Source organism: Papilio xuthus, unplaced genomic scaffold (genome assembly GCF_000836235.2).
Source record: "Papilio xuthus unplaced genomic scaffold, Pxut_1.1 DF827680.1, whole genome shotgun sequence".
NCBI classification, from domain to species: domain Eukaryota; kingdom Metazoa; phylum Arthropoda; class Insecta; order Lepidoptera; family Papilionidae; genus Papilio; species Papilio xuthus.
The window spans coordinates 1,706,625-1,722,922 of NW_013530969.1; the positions used below are offsets into that span (position 1 = coordinate 1,706,625).

The following is a 16,298-nucleotide window of genomic DNA, read 5'->3' on the forward strand; positions in this document are numbered from 1 at the left end:
TATGTTTTTAATTTATGTAAATGAGTAGATGTTAAACAAATAGAGACAGTATTTAATGTTATTAGTTTAGATCAACTCCTACTTTGTACATAAGTTTGTACTTATTTAAAACAACGGTGTTCTTTTACTATTAAGATTACATAATTTCTATAAGTTTCAAATTGTAAAATAGTGAGTTTTGTGTAGATTTGTAGGATTGAAAACGAGAATAAAAGAACTTAGTTTGACAAAAAAAAGTATTTTATTTCCTGAAAGACAAAATTATTGCAAGTGAAATATTGCATTCGAAATAAGTGTACTCAGTGAACGTTTATAACTTAATTTTAATTTGAAATGACAACTCAGTGTAAACTCAAACCATATTGATTAATAAAAATACATTTTTTTTAAAGAAATACGAAAATAAATTCCCTTTAATTAAAGAACGGTGCAGAAATTCCTCTATTTTTTCACATATTTATTAATTAAAGCAAATAATTTGTTTTACATTTTAGTATTCAACATATCATACAACATATGTGTGACAAAGTAAATTGAACGCTGTCATTTGCATGTCACATGCTTGTTTGAGTAGAGATATTGCTTAGTTTCTAGGAATCACATCACTTAAACTTACACGACAAATATCAATAACACTGTTAATGGAAATGGCATCAAAATAAAATCACAAGAAAATATACATACAGAAGTAAAGAGAAAAGGAATTTTCAAAGTCTTTTACAATAAATTGTCGCAATGTTGTTACCGCTACATCATTGTAACACATCTTATTCACAATCTTACAACCTTTCAACAAAAATTGGAATAGCTAAAAGTTCTAATTTAATTATTACATCATAACTCTGTATGCTCGTGTTCTTTACCTGGAATAAAAAAGATTTCTTAATAAACATAAAAAATTGCCAGAGCGAGACAAAGAATTCTTAATCTCAGAGGAGACAGAGGAAATTCATAAAACCGTCTCTATGTTCAAGTAACTTGTGAAAAATGAAATTCAAATCAGTTTCACATGTATACAAACAAATAATTTATCAATTTATATAAAAAAAGGCTAAAACATTCCCATATATTGGTACGGCAGGGGTACGGTTGGGGCATTGACTAGTTTCGAGCCCTTCGGAGGCGCTTCATCAGGGTGAATGGGACTGGTATTATGGTATTATTACACGGATGACCCTGATGAGCTCGAAACTAGTCGGTGACGCCACCGGACGAATATATGTGAGTGTTTTAGCCTGTTTGGTTTGAGTTTGAATAATTTATCAATTATTGTAAAAACATCTTCAAGACTATACTCAAATCTGAGCATAAGTGACTATATAAAAGCTTAGTTACTGTGGAGATATTGTGATGCGAGTGTGGGAGTGTGTGACTGTGTGCGTGTGTTCGTGTTACCTGCGTGGTGCGGATGTTGCTCCTGGTCGGTGTCGGTGTGCTGGTACAGTCCGCGACGCACACGCGCCTGCAGCGCCCGCACCTCGCCGTCGTACTCGCGCCACTCGGGCACGATGCGCATCGCCGCTGACAACTTCGCCTCCTTCGTCATCGGATTGTTGCACTGTTCACACATCATTTACATATTAATTAAATTCAAGACACTGTCGTCACATTTTACAATTCTATATTTTACAATTTCTACTATTAGCTTGCTCATCGACTGCTTTTGTTTATACATCCGCCATTTTGGATAGCGGCCATTTTGGATTTTTCATAGTGAACTGTAACCTAGTAATTTAAATTAAGCCCTAAAAGTTTTCATAACTTTTCTTTAATTTTTCCTTCCTTATAGAGTAGTAACATAAAACAAGTGACCGCTGAATACAAATCTTACCAAATCTATAGTCTTAGCGTATTGCTTGGAGTTGTCGTCGCACCAGGTCTCGCACCACAGCCACTCCTGCGGCAGAGACTTTATCGCCACCTGGTGGATCATGTTGTTCGGAAGGTCTTGATCTAAAATAAAATATTATACATATTACAATTCTTTCATATCAGATTGAATCTTCAATTTTTGATAATGACGATGGTGATTATAATGTACCGAGGTTGGAGAGACTGTTGGGGTCCTGGCTGAGGGCCTGGTACTGTCCACGCAGGCGGTCGCCGGCTGCGATGCGTCGGAACCTCTTAAGGTCGACCACGTAGAGCGCGCTGATATGGTAGCTGCGCCCCTGAAGGTGGTTGCGCCAGTAACCCTGCTTCCAGAACCTAACAAACCACACATTTTAGCTCATAGGCTGTCGAATGTTCATATCATAATCGTCTAAAATATCGCCCTGACCTAAAACCTTCCATTTCTGTTCTGCTGTCACAGAAAGGCGTGTACCCGTACGGCGCTCCGCCCAGATCCAATTCCACCAACTCTTTCAAATCGGCCCTTACAATCTAAAAAAGACGATTATTTTCAATGTAATTACAATAAAAATTAAAATTAAATATTTAATTCCGTGCCTACATTGGGAAAAATTATTAAAACATATTATAGTCGTAGTATAACATAAAACGTAGTATATGTTAACCAAATTTATGGTTAACGTAGAACATATAAATTTTTCCGTAAATGCTGTTTTTACCTGGTCAGCATCGACGAAGATGATCTTCTTGACGTGTAGAGGGAAGAGCACGTCGAGGAAAAGGATCTTATAACCCCAAATGGTGCGCTGGCGGTCGCGCTGCCGCTGCAGCCAGCGCGGCCACTGGTACTGCACCAGCTCGTACTCGAACCCGTACTCCTGCGCCATGTACGGCAGTATGTCCTGACAACACAAAACAAAATTTCCACTGGTTAAATATTTCATATCGAAACAGTAGATTCAGATAAAATTGGGTCTTAGAAGCTATTTTAAGGTGTAATACTCTTGTTAAGATGAATCACGTGAATTTAAATTCACAACAAAATTAAAAAAATACAAATATCTTTGTAACTTGTATAATTTCACTTACCTTTAATGATGGACTGAGATAATTCTTGAGGAACCAGAACTTGACGGGGGACTTAGTGTGCTTCAGCACGGACAGCATCATGATGCGCAGGAAGCGCTCGTACAAGTGCCCTGAAGCCACAGAGAACACGTTGATCGTCTCTTCAGCGCCCTCTGCCTCCTCGCCGCCCCCTCCACCACCGCCGAACGAACTGTTACACGTACAATCAAGTCAACAAAACAGAAAAGAAAAATAGATTAAAAGGACTTATTGTTCTATATCTATTTTATTAGGAAAAGGGGTTTCAACTTGCATTGACACAACATATTGTTATCTCTGTTCTTTCAATGAGAACATGAGAAATGACAATGTGACAAATGTGTAAAAAGAGAGCACAGTAATAGTGTGAGCAACCTGGCGATAGAGTTCCAGATGCCGCCTGCGTTGGCGTCCTCATTGTCAGCGAGCAGGTCGAGGTGCTGGCTGCCGGCGCGCTTGCTGACGCGCAGCTTCACCACGTGGCTGCGGAACGAGCCAAGTAGCACCTGGATGTCACTGTTACCCGCCGTCATCTCCGTGTTCTCGTGACTGATACAACATATAACGAATGTTTAACAATTAACCACAACAACGTAACATTTCAAATCAAGTAATGAAGAAGTCGTTGAGTTAAATCGACTTACCCAACAATTTCGTAGATGTCCTCAGAGCGTCCAGGTCTGAGGCGCAAAGTCCAGGCGCCGGGGTTGGCCTTGAGCTGGAAGTAGCCGAGGTTGGCCATCACAATAGTGTCCATAAGTTCAGGCTGGTCGCGGCTGCCCAGGATCAGCTGCAGCCCGCGCGGCGGTGTGCCAAGCGTCGTGTCCCACGCATGACCTTCCAGTAGTAGGTACTCAAGTTCGAATTCACTGCGGACACGTTACAAGAAGTTTAATAAATTGTTGTTGCTTGCGAAAACTGGTATAGAATATATACAAGAATTAAATAGTAACCTGTGCACGAGCGAGTCTACATCGGCAAGTCGTATGTTGTCGAGGTCGTAAACGGAACGCACGCACTCGACGAGCCAGTTGGGCGGCGTGCGCAGCTCCAGCGACAGCAGCGGCGCTTGCGGCAGCCGCGAGAACCTCGCCAGAGCGCCACCGCTCAGCGCACCACCAGCTGTGAACTGCAGCTCCGGCTCCAACACGTAGCGGTAGAAGCTGCAATTGTTATGGTATTACAACCAAACATATCTCACATCTATAATCTTCGATGACACAAATCGTAGTTTTTCCACATATAACGTCTTTTACAAATTGACAGATAATTTCAGTAAGTTTACCTCTTTAGCGGCATATCGGAGTTCTTATCCTGAGGGTTGAGGAAGAGCTTGAGGCGGCAGTTAACGACGCGCCGCAGCACCAGTAACAGAGGCGCCAGACGCTGCGCTGCTGTCGACGCCGGGTCCAACACCGCTACTATCTAATAACATTAACACTACTAAAAAACAAGACAAGGTTTTTTTTAATGAATGAAATAAATTAATGTAGTTAGTGAACTTATACAAAATAACTATGTATATTATTTCCATTCATATTTTAATGGGCATAACTGTCATACGAACCTCGATGGCGGCCTCGTCAGGATACTGCGGGGGCAGGTCGACAAGCGAGTGCTCAGTCCGCAGCCCCTGCGGCAGCGCCGTGCGGCTCTTGGAGCTGCGCGACGCCAGCACCGATATCACCTTCAGGTACTCGTCCGCCGATAACTCCGGAATATCAACTTGATCACAAAAATGTATACACATTTAAACTACTAATAATAAATAAATGAAAACCTAACCTAGAAATGAATGTCAGCAATTTTGAAAAATATATCAAACTTATTAATTCCTCGTACCTGTGATACTTTCATCAAAAACGTCGTTCTCAACTGTGGTTTTTTTCTTAAGAAGTACTTCAGCAATTTTGTCGCCGTACACTTGATTGCTGAACCTAAATGTAAAGAATAATACGAACAAGATCACTACACGAATAAACGATAAAATTTACTAAAATATTTTAAGCTAAGTATACACATAATGTATTTAATTTATTGTGATATTTTTGAATACAAGTAAGGTGTTTGATATCCAACCTGTCTAACAATAAGAAGTCGTCCATAGAGAACCCGAGCTTATCTTCAAATGGTCCGATGAGCCGAGCGTTGTGTACGAGCGCGCGCGCGCCGGCTCGCAGCCGCATACCACGCGCACACAACACACGCGTCGCTTTCAACACCCACTCCAGCTTGTTTAGAACTGGCACCAGTTCTGGCTGCAATCATATGGAATTTATATTATTAAAGTACATAAATACTGCAGTATCCGATTAAACTATACCTACCAATGAAGTCTAATTAATAGATTGATTATCGGAAACATATTTAAATATATAATGAAAACATCAATAAATACCAGTATATCGCAGTCCTGTCGTTCATGACAACCCTCGTCTTCAAGTAGCGTGGTGACGTACTTGGTGGCTTTAGGGGCCTCCAAGGTAGCGAGCGCGGCCAGCACCACCTTGTTGAGCGACTGGTCCGCAGAGCCGCCCTCCACGTTCGGTACGAACGCCACGCGCACGCCCCCAGTCTCTTTCTGGTTAAGAATATTCATTTTAAATAGAAATCTATGGAATTCGATCATTAATTATAGGATAACATTTCTGCTCATTATATATCTTTAAAGACTTTGTAACACTTATTTGGAACGAGATGTTAAAATAAGTATATTCATTAAATAGTAAAAAAGTACCATAAATGTAATCGCATTTCTTAGCAGATCTCTGGATTCCTTCACGTTTAGATCTCCAACTACCCAAATTGTTTGCGTTATCTTCTCGGGTTTGCCACTTTTTAGGAAATATTTCAAGATCGGCAAAGCGGTGGCTAAAGCGTCACGACCTGGAAAATATATAAAATAATAATTAAAGTACAAATTTAAAAATTTTTTGTAAACCAATTTTTTAACAACTACACAAACTAAAATTTATTATATATTTGCCATGGTCTCAAACCACCAAACGTAAATTTACCGATGAGTTTAAGTAAAATAAAAAAAAAACTAATAGACACACCTGTCAAATGCATCAAGCGATGCAGTCTTTCTTCTGTGAACAGTTCTGGTGAAGAAGGCACTCCTGATAGATCTAAATATTGCGTTGGTTCTGACGCTAAGACCTGACGATTGAGTCTGCAAACATAAACATATTTTAAACGGTTGAATGTTTTGCAAAAGAAATCTTCCAGAAACATAAATACTCATAAAACCTCACCATATTGCAGTATATAAATAATTGTATCGATTTCTAGTAATTTGAATGGAAAAGAAAAAGTTAAATAAAAAATTAAATAAAATAATAATAATAAAAGAAAATAAAAAATCTTTTTATAACATGATGACATTTATGAGACGAGAAGAATGACTACATACCTGGGCATAATATGTGGTTGCTTCATAAGGTGGTCGACTGCGTCGTCTGTGTCCGACAGCTCTGAGCGAAAGACTGCGCGCTGCAACCGCGCCGTGTGCCGCGCCAGCGCGCTCACCAGTGCCTCCTCCAGCAGCTCCACCGACGAGGTCGCTGGCGTCGGAGAACCATCGTCCCAGAGCGGCACTCCATTAATCAGTACCTGACATGCGATTGTAAAATAAGCTAATGCTATAAATGTGTAAATGTTTATGCATGACCCATGGAACTACATGACACTGCAACATGAAATATTTAAGTTTTTAAAAATGTGCCACAATGAAGGTTGTTGTAAATAAAGGTATTTGGTACTTACTAAGGGATACTTTTCGCTAGCTATCTTGAAAAGAAATTCCTCAGCCAATTGATGACCAAAATTATACTCAGAGTCCTCGTAAACAATCTCATCCACATTGGTGCCAGAGCTTGTGTATTTCTTGAGCTGCTTTTTAACGTGCTCTAATGTCATTTCGTCGTTTTCACACGAACTTATCAACTGCAAAAAATACATACAAAGTAAATACATGAACACATGGAGCCAAATAGGTCCCATACTATATTTTTTTTTTTGTATAAATCATAATGGTAATTAAAAATTAGCATAACTTCTTTATTTCGTCTATAAAGCAATAAATAATAACGTTAATTATGACAACAAGATATATTAACTAATGATGATATACCTGTGTAAGGAAATAGAAGGCTTCTTTATTAGAGTTTTTATCCTGCGCTATGTAGTTAAATGCGGAGCGTATGGCGGCGGAGAGCGCGGCGTCGCTCCCGGGGGCCAGCACCAGACCTACGCGCACCGGCGTCGCGTGCTTCAATAAAGTCTCGCCCAGCTTCAGCGGCGGCCCCGACAACGTTGACGTCGGGTCGATCACAATCACCTGTGTATCCATACTAATTCATTTTAACACCAATTTAAACAAATACCACACAAACAAAATAAATTATCTAACATCAAAATTGACATCAGCCTTTTAACATTCATTCTACATATAAATATTCACATACATAATTATAAATGTTTCGTCTCAGATTCCTGAGCATGCCAGGGTATGTGGGCCTCAACAGCTCCATGAAAGAGGAAGGCCAGCGTCTGTAGCGATCATCTGTCTCAAGGTCATTGAGCCATGTGACAGCCGAGTCGCGAATGTCCAGTCCATACTCCTCCCACGTGTACGCCTCGCCCAGTTCCAATGACATTAGAGAATTTATAAGATTTTTGGGTAAACCTGTAATAATATATAAAAAAGCTATAATAGCGATATTTAAAATATACATAGTTGTTACCCTCCCGATCTAATTACTTTGTAATTACATAGGAAGTCAAAAATCTGTTCTGTCAAACTAACCAAGTGCATGCAATGTATTCATAGGTCCGACATCCTCTCTGAGTGCAGCCAGGAGGGCCATCACGTCCACCTCCTCAGCGTCGTACTGCGCGCCTGAGACCAGCAACAGCGGCTCCGCGGCGCGCAGTCCCAGTGACGACGCCCAGACGTCTTGATTGTACAGCACCTCGTCACGGAATGAACGGGGCACGTTCACGTGAATAAGAGACTTTGTCTGAAACAAATTAAATTTGTATTAGATATAGCTGATAATATTTAAATATGTACTTCTTTATTTATTGAAGTTTTTTAAATTCCACGCATACCATACCTGCATTGGGAAATTCTGTGCAATAGATGTGAGCACTTTGAGCGCCTCGTCGCCGCCGGCATCGTTGGCATCAACTACAGCTGCGGCTGCCTGCATACTGAGAGCTTGCATCTGCCACACTTTGAGCGGTGCCAGCTCCTCGCTGGACTCCGACAGATGACGTCGGAACCGCTCTAACGGTGTACGCAGGGCAGGGAATAAATTCCTATTAAATAATATAGAATTGATTTTAAATAAAACTTAGACTGTTCAAATGACCCTTTCAAAAATGATATTAAGAGTAGTTTTCTTAAGTAATTCTTCTTAAAATTCTTGTTTGGTATCTAAAGAATCTACAAATACCCATTTATTCTAATACATGTAACTTTTACATCCTTGACACACAAGTTGCTTTAATCTCATTACCTTAGTCTCAGACTAACATAAATAACTAAAGCAACAGGGCTTTATAACTTACTTTCTTGACATATAAATTATAGACAACAGAAAATAGTACAATATTTTGAATATTTCATATAGAATATTCTATATTATAAGGAAATAATATTGTAAATAAAAGTAATCTCACTACAGCCGCAAACTGCTAATCTATCCACAAATATACCTAAAAATGCATTTGATTTCATTTTCTACTTACTTGAGTCTTCCAAAGTTAAAACCATCAATTTGATTCTGAGGATCATTTTCATCTTCTTCAATAGATGGCTCTACAGCTTCACCAGCATCAGCCTCTTTTGGTGTTGTATCATCTTGGCTTTTATACTCTGTACTTTTCAGCTGTAATTCTACTCCATAGCCAGAAAGACGCAATTTAGGTCCACCTCTAGACTGCAATAAATTTACAATAAATTTTACAAAAGAGAAAATAATGAAGATAAATACATAATAATTAAAACATGTTATTAAAAACCATACCTTTACATTCCATCTTACAACATAATTGACTGCACCCATATCTGCATATGTTGCAAGTATTTTATGCTTTTTAGCAAATTCAACAGTTCCAAGTTCACCATATAAAATAGCTGTAAGAGTTTTATTGTCACTACTAGGATAAGAGTGGTCCAACAAATATGTCTCTAAACGGTGTTCCTCCTGTAAATAAATATTTTCAATGACAAAATTGTAATTACAATCCAACTGCCTATTGCATCATTGCATAAAAAATTTTGTTATGTCATTTACAAATAAATAAGCTGCTACATTTTACTAAGAAAAATTAAAGCATTTTTGCTACATTATTTGATAAGGAAAATATTTGTACACTACACTTACAGGATCATGCTCTTTGTATACTTTAAGTATGTCACGCAAGGTATCAGTGTCACAAATTTTCCTTGATGCAATATGTACATACTCCTCACATTGCACATCTTTAGCACCATTTTGTGCAGCAATCTCATCAAACATACGAACTGCTGGAGAGGTCAAATGCATGGACAGTGCCAGTTTTGCCATCCTCAACTGTGCCGGCGCCAACAATGTACTTGCAATGCCAATACATGCATCATAAACATCTTTGTCGGTCGCTGAAAAACGATAAAATTGTTGTAAAAGAATGTGCCTCCGTTTACTCTTCTAGCCAATATTAATTATTTACTTACCTAAATCTTGTAAGGGAGATTTTAAAGAGTTAACACCGTCAACAAATGACCAAAACAGATCAGAACTTTCGCCAGAAAGATATTCGGCAAGTTCTAAGACTATTGGTGTTGACTCCCACTTAGCGGTTACAAAAGTTGTGACTCCTTTTGCTTTCTTTTCATCTCGCTTCGGTGGATCAGTATCGGTGGATACGAAGACAAAAACGTGGACTAAAATTACTATTAAAGAAATTATAAGGCCGGTGGAATTCATTGTTTATTACAAGTATAAAAACAGTGTTAGAATATGAATGTTTTGTATTAAGTGCACGAAAACGATTTAAAATGTTAAGTCATAGTTTTAAATTTATATCAATTAATTCAAACTTAAATTAATTTGCTACAAAATAAACCCATTATACTGCTATCACAATGAAACGGACAAACCGAAACCGCCAATGACAGGTGAACACGGATCGACCAAAGATGATAAATGCATCCAGATTCAGAAGTGAAATGAAATTGAATAACATTTTGCTACGATATTGACCAATATTGATGATATCTTTAAGTGACCCCTAACTTAGGGTAGGCTCCGAGCCCCTCGGTGGGGACATGTAGTGAGCTGATGATGATCTTTCTATCGACTTCTATAATATTCATGTACATGTAGGTAATATGCTATTGAACCTGAAAGAAATTAAATTATGAAATCAATTATCAAATTATATGAGTAGTTATCATAACATGTACTGATCATAACATGAAAGATTGTTTTATACTACAGAATTTGTGAAAAATTTGTATTGAATTATGTAAAAATCTTATGTCATATGCATGACATAAGATTTTTCAACGATATATTTGTGGTTAACCAACGTTCATTTTAATACATTTTCAACGTATCTTTTCTTTGATCTATATACTCTGTGAACCTGAGAACATCTAAAAAAAATAATTTGTTGCTGTCAGTCAAATTAAGCTTGACAAAAGATTTAAGTTAAATAATTTATTGCAAAATACAAATGGAATAAACTTAAATAAAAGTCACATAACATTGTGAGTATGAGGTGTTTATATAGTACGTTATAAATTCATCTATACATTTTCTCTTGTCTTCAAGATAAGAAGATTTTGACAGAGATGACGTAAATTTCTTTATACCTCCAAAAATACAATATTTACCATTTTCTCGCCTATATTTTGGTATTGATATCTGATGTTTTACCTGCAAAATTCGCAATCATCTGAAATCGAAAAATATATTTTACATAACTCACCCTTTCAAGGTACAAATAATGCAGTTCACAACTGAAGAAGCTTATGCTCGGCTCATTAGCCATAACATGACTGTGCCACAGCGTATTAAGGTAAATTATTTTAAATAGACAGTGAAAAATCCGTTTCATCCTATTCAATTTGAAATAAAGCCTAAATTGAAAAATATTACAAATGCCTAACAGTTTTAGATAATATACAGTGATATGGAGTTACTAAGAGTTTAGAAGAATTATAATGGTTTATATTTTATAATATAAACTATTATCAATAATTTATATTTGACATGACACTAAGTATATGCAATGTTTCCTATATATTTTATTGTAAGGAAAATATTAAAAATACTAATTGAAAAATTATTTTTGCAAAAACTAACAGATCCCAATCCTTTATTTACCCTTATGAAGCTTGATTTGACTTTCATATAGTATGCATTTTCATATAGGAATGATATTTCCCATTGAAAAGGAATTATTGAAGATATTAAAAATATTTGACATGTTTTCTTATTATTTTAGGCAACAGGTGACATAGTTGATGAAGAAAATACACCCAATGGGTTAGTGGGAGGATGGGATTATGCAAATGAAAAATTTGATATGAAGGTGCCAGAAAGGATACTTGTTGTTGGGCAGGACCAGCATATAGGTAAATAGCTCGATAAATTTAAAGGAACATTTTATGCAAAAAAATTGTATTAGTTTCCATTTTATTGAGATAGAAGTGGCCTATTATTTTCCTAAATTTATTTTTAAGTTAAAATGATATCTTAAGTCTTAATCAGTTATTTAATATCTGTATATTAACTCTATGAATCCCAGGGTAAAAAAATAATAATATTTTTATTTAATAGGTACAAAGGCGCCACCGAGGGAAATTCAACTGGATAATGCAGTGCTGCCAACCGACCCCGGTATGATTCGTGTGAACACTCCACCACGTGTGATTACCCTTGACCAGCACTACTTCCCTTCAGCTGATGACTTTCCGGCTGAGGTGGGCACTTCACCACCCCGGCAGGCACGTACGATACGCTCACAGGGTGATGGTGCGCGCGCCACTACACCACGCTGTGACAACTTTAATGACTCTATCAATACAGAGTCTCGACTGGTTTTAAGGTACATTAAAGCTTTAAAATAGTTCCTTAATTCTATTAATTGATGTATCACGTAACAGTGCTCTAAATATTTTATTCTGCTTTATGGTAATGACACATAGGAAACATAGAATCACTTCCCTATTACAAAAATATAAAAGAAAATACATATACAAGCTGTATAATCTGACTACTGTGTATATATGATTTTGCATTTTCATATAGAGATCCAACACCTCCAATGGGAAATGGCGAAGGCCTATCTATTTCTGAAGAGCTGGTGCATTTACGGAGGCAGATCGTGAAATTAAATCGACGTGTTATGTCCATTGAGGCAGAGCAATTGCAACGTCAACAGAAGGAAAAAATAGCTTATGCCATTGGCATTGCTTACATATTGTTCAAAATGATTGCTTGGCTCAACAGATCCTAATTGTATCGTAAGATAAAATACTTAATGAATTACTGTTGACGTTTTGAGAACCATTGGTTTATGCCATTCTAAATGTGGCATGAAGTTTAGAACTGTCCTTAACTTGGTGTAGCAAATGGGGTATGTTATAAATAATTCCTTGGAAGTTATGATTTCTTAGTGTTTAGGTAGCCTTTTTTATAACATGTACATTTCTGCGATTTGTTGTACAGTGAACATACAAGAATCTGTTTGTGTATAACCACCACTTCTCTCAATCTTATGAATTCTGTATGAATTATTACAAATATTATTCACAAAAGTATGAGATGATGTGCTGTAGGTCCTTTTTTATTTAAATAAACCATAGCATTGATATTTAAATGAGATTTTATTTATCTCCCATTGTCCTTTCTTTTGTAAAATGTAGAACATTTATTACTCATTATTCATTAACAATGTAACTCTGTCTTCAAATTGTTCTGAAACCACTCAACTTCAGTTACCCTTAATATAAAATTCTGATTCTCACCAGGGAAAGTTTGGGCATTGCAATCTATTTATTATTTTAATTATTGAACAATAACAATGAAAATAATCGATAATGGTTACAAATGAATATCGACATTTTACCACAGATAAGATTGTGAGATATTTTAACCCAGTTCACCACAGGGCGACGCCCTTTATCAGCTGACAATTCCGGAGCTCTCGCAATATGTTTCAAAACAAAACATTCAAGCTTTACATATTGCAATGAATTATTTTGGAATACACATGTATATATAACAATAATTTTGCATAAGGATTTTATTATAAAAGACATCATTTGTTTTTTTTAACATTGAATTTTCCTTTTTTTTAAGATCATGTAGACAAAACTGTTTTTAAGCATTTTTCAATCATTATAATAACACCATCCCCCATCTTCGGCAAAAAAAAAAATATTTTCGTAAAAAAAACAATTTTCAGGGTAACACTCAATATATTCCACAAAATGCCATCAACACATTAGCACAGATCATTATGGTTGGTAAGAATTTATTACAAAGGTAAACATTACCACATTACAAGATTCAGTTGGACAATGACACTTGTATAAGTAATTCAATTTGACATTTCAAACTTTTAATGTTATGTTGCAGTTGGTTTATCCTCATATATAAATATAACTGAGAATAACGGTCCGCCGAGACGTTGGGCTAACCAAGCATTCTTCACCACTGCTAACTTCAGTGAGTCTACAGCAAGGCGAGCGTTGAAGTTTGTGTGAAGAGCTCTGCCCATTCCTTCCAATATTATTAAGTCTACTCCTCGGACTTTCATTTCAGCGCATAAACCTGCAAAATATGTATTTTTCTTATGAAGATAGTAGGTAAGAAGGAACAAAATTTTTTTTATTTATATTAGGTAAGTATACAATTTGGTTGACTAGTATGACCATACTTTTTTGGTATTACATGTTAATACTTATACTTTTATTTTTTCTTTATACTGATTGGAAAATAAGATTTACTACAAATTTCTACAAACAATATAAATATGTTAATATAGTGTGAAATGTCTATTAGTAATAAAATATTGTCACACCACATGTTTAAGGAAAATTATTAAAACTTGTAATGAAATACATATAGTAGACCCTTTCTAACTTTTGCTTGTCATACCACACCACACACCCATCTTCTACATGTAATCTTCTTTCATCCTAAACCTTGGTGGCCCATTCACTTAACATTCAGATCTGTACAATACAACAGGTCTTACAATCAACTTGTAGATTTGTCCCTTAAGCTTTAGTAGCATTCTTGAAATACAAGTAACACTAGTGACCAGTATTATTATTCTATATTATAAATGTTACAAGCAAATTATTTTTTCTAATCCCTTACCTACACTAATAGTTCTGAGATCAAGACATGGGCCTCTCTGTCCACTGGATCTTACAACTAAATCACCAGAGGTCATAGCTGATGATATTACAGGACAAATGAGGGAGGCATGTCGCAGAACTTCTTCTAATTCCACATTGGTAATATCATTAAGAGCCGGCCATTCATTTGCACAAAGTATAATGGAGGTGCCTCGGAGTAATAATGCTCGTATAAATGGCAATATACCTAAAACTATATCAACTCCACTATTATCCACAAATACAGCTGCGCAATGGTGCACTGTCTTCTGCAAAAATATTAAATACAGTAATATTTAAACTTCATAAATAAATAACATGGAAGTGTAATATATTAAATTATGATTATCTATTTTAATGTCATCATTTTACCTCTAATTTCTCAAGCCATTTATCAAGGCCATCACACAACCATGGCCTGTTTTGAATCTTTTGCAAAGCACCATAAAGCCCACAATCAAGTATATCTGCAACAGCTTGAGCACCCCAGTCAAACATATTACCTGAAATTAAAATAATTTCAAACTCATTAAATTCCAGATATATATATTCCAAATGAAAATGGTAATGGTTTTTAGAATATGTTTCTTACCAGCAAGTACGCCCCGACAAATCTCAGTCCATCTTTGTCTCTCAGTTGGTAGAGCATCAATTTCATTTAGCCTAGATCTGAGGCTTGCAAGAGCGGTATCATTTTCATATTTCTTTTGTTGCTTCCATAAATCAAAGAATCCCTGGGAACGAAGGCATGTTTCGTTGATGTCAAGAAGCAATCTTATGGTCAATTGCCCGTGAGCACTAAAATCATAAATAATCATTTATATTATTTACCACAAGTAATTTATTTTCTATGCAGTCTGTGAATTTTCGATTTATTATATTAAATTAGTTACTAAATTTTTATTCGATTTCTTTTAAAGAGATACATGTTAAATTAATAAGCACCCTAAAATCATGTTGAAATAAGGTTTATTATAAAGTTTCTTCTCAAAAATACTTTCGTTTTAGGACGTTGTAAAATAGAGTAAAAATTAAAATTAATAATCGTGTTTATTATGTAAAGCCTTCTCTGAGAAAGAAAATTAACTAAAATGCTACTTACAGAGGGTTTACCCGAAGTTCCTTTATTGCCTCCACGTAACATGTTTTAAATTTTAAAGCTCTTATTTCCACTGTTGGATCGTCATTGTTTGTTAATGCAAAATTTACATATTTCTCAACGAGTTTTTCACACGTATTGAGCCAGTATTCTCTTGCTTCTTCATCTTTTAATAAGTCCAATGTATCAGGACTATATTTATCTGGCTCGAATAATATGTGAGACAAACCGAAATGTTCCATTATGGATGTAATTTAACTGTAACTAAATATTGCAATGTTGATTATTTGCTAATAACTTATCCCATTTTCATGTTTTATCACTATGCAAATATAATCTCCATATTATTTTATCTTATCTAGCTAATGACAGAACAGCAGACGTGTTTCAGACAAGCTTCGATTATTAAACATTAACCAACATTCAAAAAATACAAATGATATAAAGGAAATTAATAGTGTTACCAGATTTAATTGCTACATTCTGCTTAACTATTTTTTCACTAAATGTCAACATTTACCCGCAAGCTCATACACACACTAAGTGAAAACAATCACCAAACACTCATAGTGATCACACATAACGATTCACATTAATGTTTGCTATAATGTCAACGAATTGTCATCAATGTATTTCGTGTACTCATGCTAATTTTCTTTTAAGTTCTTTAATTTTACCCCAGCACTCCACTACACTGATGCTTTATTATTTCATTTTGTTATCTAATATAATATAAATCAATGCAAATCAAAAACCCCAGCCAAAAATTCTTGAAGGTTTCAAAGGGACCAAACATCGCGTAGATCGCGGAGAATCACTTAATCTGGTCAC

General features: G+C 36.0%; 3 protein-coding genes across 4 annotated transcripts; 1 reads left to right on the forward strand and 2 right to left on the reverse strand.

The window, feature by feature from the left end:
• Positions 1 to 222: 222 nt before the first annotated feature.
• Positions 223 to 10,150, reverse strand: Uggt (UDP-glucose-glycoprotein glucosyltransferase). Of its 2 annotated transcripts, XM_013311465.1 has the most exons (27): positions 9,686 to 10,150; positions 9,357 to 9,610; positions 8,997 to 9,176; positions 8,719 to 8,909; positions 8,082 to 8,286; positions 7,772 to 7,985; positions 7,431 to 7,651; positions 7,097 to 7,303; positions 6,730 to 6,909; positions 6,377 to 6,576; positions 6,021 to 6,136; positions 5,699 to 5,847; positions 5,360 to 5,542; positions 5,041 to 5,219; positions 4,804 to 4,898; positions 4,529 to 4,686; positions 4,247 to 4,386; positions 3,915 to 4,124; positions 3,606 to 3,830; positions 3,337 to 3,510; positions 2,944 to 3,133; positions 2,574 to 2,756; positions 2,282 to 2,385; positions 2,042 to 2,208; positions 1,832 to 1,953; positions 1,396 to 1,558; positions 223 to 863 (listed from the first exon to the last, which is right to left on the reverse strand). In XM_013311465.1, the coding sequence occupies exons 1-27, from the start codon at positions 9,936 to 9,938 to the stop codon at positions 835 to 837; spliced, it is 4,692 nt and encodes a 1,563-aa protein (XP_013166919.1). In that variant the 5' UTR covers positions 9,939 to 10,150; the 3' UTR covers positions 223 to 834. The 2 variants fall into 2 exon arrangements, with proteins under 2 accessions (XP_013166919.1, XP_013166917.1); XM_013311463.1 differs by lacking the exon at positions 223 to 863 and having other exon boundaries at positions 1,313 to 1,558.
• Positions 10,151 to 10,590: 440 nt separating this feature from the next.
• Tango11 (transport and golgi organization 11) lies at positions 10,591 to 12,840 on the forward strand. The gene is made up of 5 exons (XM_013311665.1): positions 10,591 to 10,723; positions 10,954 to 11,034; positions 11,464 to 11,593; positions 11,799 to 12,066; positions 12,270 to 12,840. Exons 2-5 carry the CDS (start codon positions 10,963 to 10,965, stop codon positions 12,475 to 12,477), a joined length of 678 nt encoding a protein of 225 aa, XP_013167119.1. The 5' UTR covers positions 10,591 to 10,723; positions 10,954 to 10,962; the 3' UTR covers positions 12,478 to 12,840.
• Positions 12,841 to 13,427: 587 nt separating this feature from the next.
• On the reverse strand, positions 13,428 to 15,898 carry LOC106117380 (pantothenate kinase 4). Its single transcript, XM_013311666.1, has 5 exons — positions 15,471 to 15,898; positions 14,961 to 15,166; positions 14,741 to 14,871; positions 14,349 to 14,637; positions 13,428 to 13,796 (listed from the first exon to the last, which is right to left on the reverse strand). The coding sequence occupies exons 1-5, from the start codon at positions 15,707 to 15,709 to the stop codon at positions 13,591 to 13,593; spliced, it is 1,071 nt and encodes a 356-aa protein (XP_013167120.1). The 5' UTR covers positions 15,710 to 15,898; the 3' UTR covers positions 13,428 to 13,590.
• Positions 15,899 to 16,298: the final 400 nt, after the last annotated feature.